Here is a 4,635-nt window from a genome sequence, read left to right as displayed (position 1 = left end):
GCTAAACATTATTTAATTTGGTTTTAGAGGCCTTAATTCTTCAAGTTTTCACAGGTTTTATCCAGTGGTAAATGCAATAACTAAACTCTACCACGTGGGGGAAACATTTTCAAAAATGTAGCCTCGCTGCATTCACAGGTCTCTGCTTAAAATTGCAAAACACACTTATCCACTAATTGGTAATTTCATTAAAATATGGCCTTTCTCCTTATAGTTCAAACAATTTTAATCTGTGACAAATGCTAAACCACAGCAATAAGGAATTACCTCTAATTGACTTTTAATTGAATGTTACATAATTGAATTGAACGATTGCCAAGAGTCTTTGAACGCAACACGGACGCTTTCATGTCAGTGTGAAACTAGCAGCTGTCACATTTCTGTGCGTCTGTACTTCAGAAACGACACGTTCCTTTACTTGTAAGAGGTAAGGATTGACATATTTAGTTATAGTTAATGACTATAATGTAATGTTTTGTGTTTTAGTGGCTAACGCGGGTTTAGTTAGTTTTAAAATAATCTCCGCGGGGTTGGTCAAGTTAACAACAGTGCTAGCTAGGTTAGCATTTCCCACGTTGAAGCTAATGGCTGTCACTGGACTGCTAAAGGCTCGAGTTGACGAAGATTTATGGAAGTAGTTTATGAACTACCGGACCTGAAAGCCTCTCCAGCAGTTTTAGGCTTTGTATAGACATCTTTGTGTGTTTTAGACAAGTTTTATGTCGGAAAAGATAAGCAACAGTCGGCTATGCTAAGCTAATTACCTGAAATTGCTACACTTTTCACTCATCTGGACAAATCATACCACAGAAATTACTTAATTACGTATATTTTTGGTATTCCTAAGCACCCACAAGCCGGAGAGGATAACTTAAAGGACCTAGTTGAGTTAATAAAGTAATTAGCTCAGTTTGTAGCTAACAGATAATGCTATTTATAGAGGCTGCTATTAAAATGTGCTGTTATATATAAGGGAAAATGTATTCAGGTTTCGAAAATCTACATATCCTAGATTATTAACCTTACTTCACTGTGGTTAGTTAGTCCTTTACTTAAATTACGAGGTAAAATGCTGGTTGATAAACGATAATATCTACTTCCAAAAGTCCTTGTTAGTTTTTTCTCCACATTGTAGATAAAAAAGTCAAACTAGCAGCTCAGTTTTCATTATGTCATCATTTGATCATCAATACTAAAACTGGGTGAGCTGCAAACTAATGATAGCTTTATATGCTTGAATCTACAGTGCACTTTCTTGTTTTACAGCAACACCACTTAAATTTCAGTGCCTATCAAATAAGTTTCAGGGAAAAGTGAAGTCTGCTGTTTTCGTCGAGGTGTTCAGTTTATAAATTTTAGCTTAACCAGGAAAAAGTTCACCTGTTCACTCATTATCACTCATGCGTGTAGTTCTTTTTATTTATTTAAAACACTGTGTACTTATAAAAGTTCATTCACTTGAAAAAACAAGTTTTCGACTTGGCATTCTTGTAAACAAAACTAGTGCTAGTGAGGTGATAAATCATCAAATTTCTAAAAACTACATTTTGAAGATTTTGACATGGATAATTTGAACTCTGAAAAATTCCTGCTGTGACTAATTTTGGCAACATAAGTGACAAATGTAGCTGTTAAATTTTAAATGGCAGAATGGATATTTAAAGTAGCATCAAACAAAACGAAGAACTAAGAAGATGCTGGAGTATAAATGTACTCTGGTGTTTTCTGTCCCTGTTTTATTTATTTTTTTGGACACGTTAAATGTTTACATTTTCGTCCTGCAGACGCTTTAGCTGCTAACCCTGCATCAGTGGCAGCTGATATCAAGTCAGAWTCTCTGACAGTAGCTTTTGTGGGAAAACACGGCAGAAACGTACTTATCAGATTTCTTTGTAGATTCCTGCATATAAATGTCCGCGAGAACAGGACACGGCTTGTTTCTGTGGTATCACCTCATCGCGCAAATCCGATACTTCCTAAACCTGAATCAGCTCGAGGAATCTCGTTGGTAATCTTTGTGGAGTTAAGCTGCTGAGAGATTTTAAGTTTTCTCTGTTTTGGAAATTTTAAACCGGGTGGTTAAATAACACGTGAGGGGATGTTCCAGCATTTGCTTTGAGCCCTTTTTAAGGCAGACACCGTATAAAAACTTGCCTGAACCAGAGGTTTCCAGCATTTTAAATGGTTCAGATGTCAAACATGATCGAGAATAAAAACAATTAAAAAAAACTTTATATTTCTTCATTGCTTTGTCTTTGCCACTATTAGAAATAAAGTGCACAGCTTACATAATATGAACTAGTTGTTTTTTTTATCATAAAAAAGCCATGTCAGTTCCAAGTTTTCCTCATCAGTATCAAGTAAGTTAGTCTGTTAGGATAAACTGATACAGTTCCTGTGTTTAGTTCAGGGGGGTCTACTAGTCCTGGTCGTTGATGGCCTCTGTTCTGCATGCTTTACCTGTCTTTCTGCTCCGACACACCTGATTCAAGGATTAAATTAACTCTTAGAAAGGTGTTTATCACCCATTCATTCACATCAGGTGTGTCGGAGCAGAGGTGACTATAAAACATATTGACCCTTGAGGACCAGGATTGGACACTTCCTGGTTCAGATTGACCCTTTGTTTTGAGTTCTGGCTGGATTTAAATAAATAAAATAAACAAAAATATTATCCTGGTCTACATTAAGTGATGCAGTTTGAAAACGTGTACCTGTTGACATGTTTTCAGTCACTTTGGCTGTTTCTGTAGGTAAACAAACGCATGTGATATTTAGCTGCTCTTCACAATTTTAGCTTTCACACATCGACGTGAGTAAAACCTGATCTTCATGACATTGCAGCGAGTACTGTTAAACCTGCCAAAGCTGGTTCTTTTTTTTTCTTCAACATCCTGTGAAAGACGATCTGTGTTCCTCCATCGGTGCGTGACCCCTCTACCCCCCCGTCTCTCCCTTATTTTCCCAGCATGGCTCGCGGGCATCAAAAGATTCAGTCGCAGCAGAAGAATGCCAAGAAGCAGGCCGAGATGAAGAAGGCCAAGGGCCACGATCAGAAGACGGCGGCCAAGGCAGCACTGGTGTTCACCTGCGCCGTATGCAAGGTGGGTTTGCCATCCAAAAGAGACAAAAATGGACCATTACAAACTTTTATCCTTTTTTTTTTGTTTTGATTAATTTGTTGGTTGTCTTCTTACAGTCTCAGATGCCAGATCCGAAAACCTTCAAGCAGCACTTCGAGAGCAAGCACCCCAAATCCCCTCTGCCCCCTGAGCTGGAGGGAGTCGAGGCGTAAGCAGCCAAACTGGACCCCAGAACCCCTCAAAGGGCCAGAACAAACTCGGCACATGGAGAAGTTACCGTTATCTTTGAATGCCTCTTCCCGGTCCAGCTCTAACTTGCTCACGCTCAGATACATGCAGGGCTATAAATCCAAATCTGGTGATGACTTCAGGGCCCACAGTATGAACTCAAACTCACTGTCTTGTTCTGAATATAACTCTTTAACTAGGCTTCGGTGGATTGATTATCCTCCTGAAGCGTGGGTTCGTATTTGGTGGGAGAACGCAGACGTTTAGGGCGGCGACAAACGGGGCCGCGTTCATTTCAATCGAGCTTTGAGCAGCGAATCAAAAGGAGGCTGCGACCTTCTCTCAGTTGTGCAACACTGTAACAAATCTGCAATATCTCATTTAGCTAATCATACTTTGTTGTTGGGGTGTAAAAATGTGAAACTCTGCCAGTTTGCTGCTCAAATTGTAAGTAAATATAATTACTGGAGCCTGCCTGCAAGATCTGTATGCTTGGGAAATGAATGTGTGCTCTGATAATGTATTATAACACTGTTTTAATAAATTTTACTTTGTGGTATATCTTTTGGGTAGTGTTTGGGGATGAATCAGGCATTTCTGTGGTTAAAGTTATTTGAAGAACACTCCCTGTCTGATCTGATGGGTGTGTTTCACATCTGTGTCGCTTTCACTAACATGGAATTTGGGCTGGTTTTACACAGCTTGTTGCACTAAATTATGCTATTTTTTTGTCCTTTAGTCTGGTATTTTCCTTCACATAGGTCTTCACTTCTCTGACAAGCAACTCAGCAGACCAGCTTTCTATCTTTGGACATTAATTATTGAAAACAAAGAGGGTTAACCAGCTTCACACGTTTGTGTTTTGTGCATCAGGTTCAATCCAGTCAGTCTTCAAAGGCTTTTTATTTTATTAGAATTCAACCACTTTGTTAAGACTACCGATCAGGCGAACCACGCTGCCTGTGGCTTTAAGGCCTGCAGTGATTCGGTTCAGTGAGTCATAGCCCACATTGTTCCCCCCAGAGTCCACACACATCGTCCACATCCTTCCTTCCCCAGCTGTAAACTTGTGAATGAAATAACACAGCACGTGTTCATTCACATAAACATAAAAAAAATAATTAGCTGGAGTGTTCTGGTCTGTCTTGAGTTAAGCAGTGGGGCAGAAACAGGAAAAGAGAAGCATTTGTGCAAAGGAAAGGTTTAATTGAGTAATTTAGTTTTAATTAGGAGGAATTCTCCCCGGTTGGGTCGCCTCTTCTCCACAAACCTCTGAGCTCTGAGTGTGCTTTAATGAGGGAACGTCCAGATGGGCTAATTTTAC

The 4,635-nt window shown here is 39.4% G+C and overlaps 1 protein-coding gene across 1 annotated transcript; it reads left to right on the top strand.

Moving 5' to 3' along the window:
* The first annotated feature begins 220 nt into the window (after window positions 1–220).
* On the top strand, window positions 221–3,872 carry znf706 (zinc finger protein 706). Its single transcript, XM_014009292.1, has 3 exons — window positions 221–427; window positions 2,969–3,104; window positions 3,200–3,872. Exons 2-3 carry the CDS (start codon window positions 2,970–2,972, stop codon window positions 3,293–3,295), a joined length of 231 nt encoding a protein of 76 aa, XP_013864746.1. The 5' UTR covers window positions 221–427; window position 2,969; the 3' UTR covers window positions 3,296–3,872.
* The last annotated feature ends 763 nt before the right edge of the window (window positions 3,873–4,635 follow it).

Source organism: Austrofundulus limnaeus, unplaced genomic scaffold, assembly GCF_001266775.1.
Source record: "Austrofundulus limnaeus strain Quisiro unplaced genomic scaffold, Austrofundulus_limnaeus-1.0 Scaffold56, whole genome shotgun sequence".
In the NCBI taxonomy this organism is placed as follows: domain Eukaryota; kingdom Metazoa; phylum Chordata; class Actinopteri; order Cyprinodontiformes; family Rivulidae; genus Austrofundulus; species Austrofundulus limnaeus.
The sequence above is the reverse complement of the archived record's forward strand: the minus strand, read 5'-3'. Positions and strand labels throughout refer to the sequence as shown.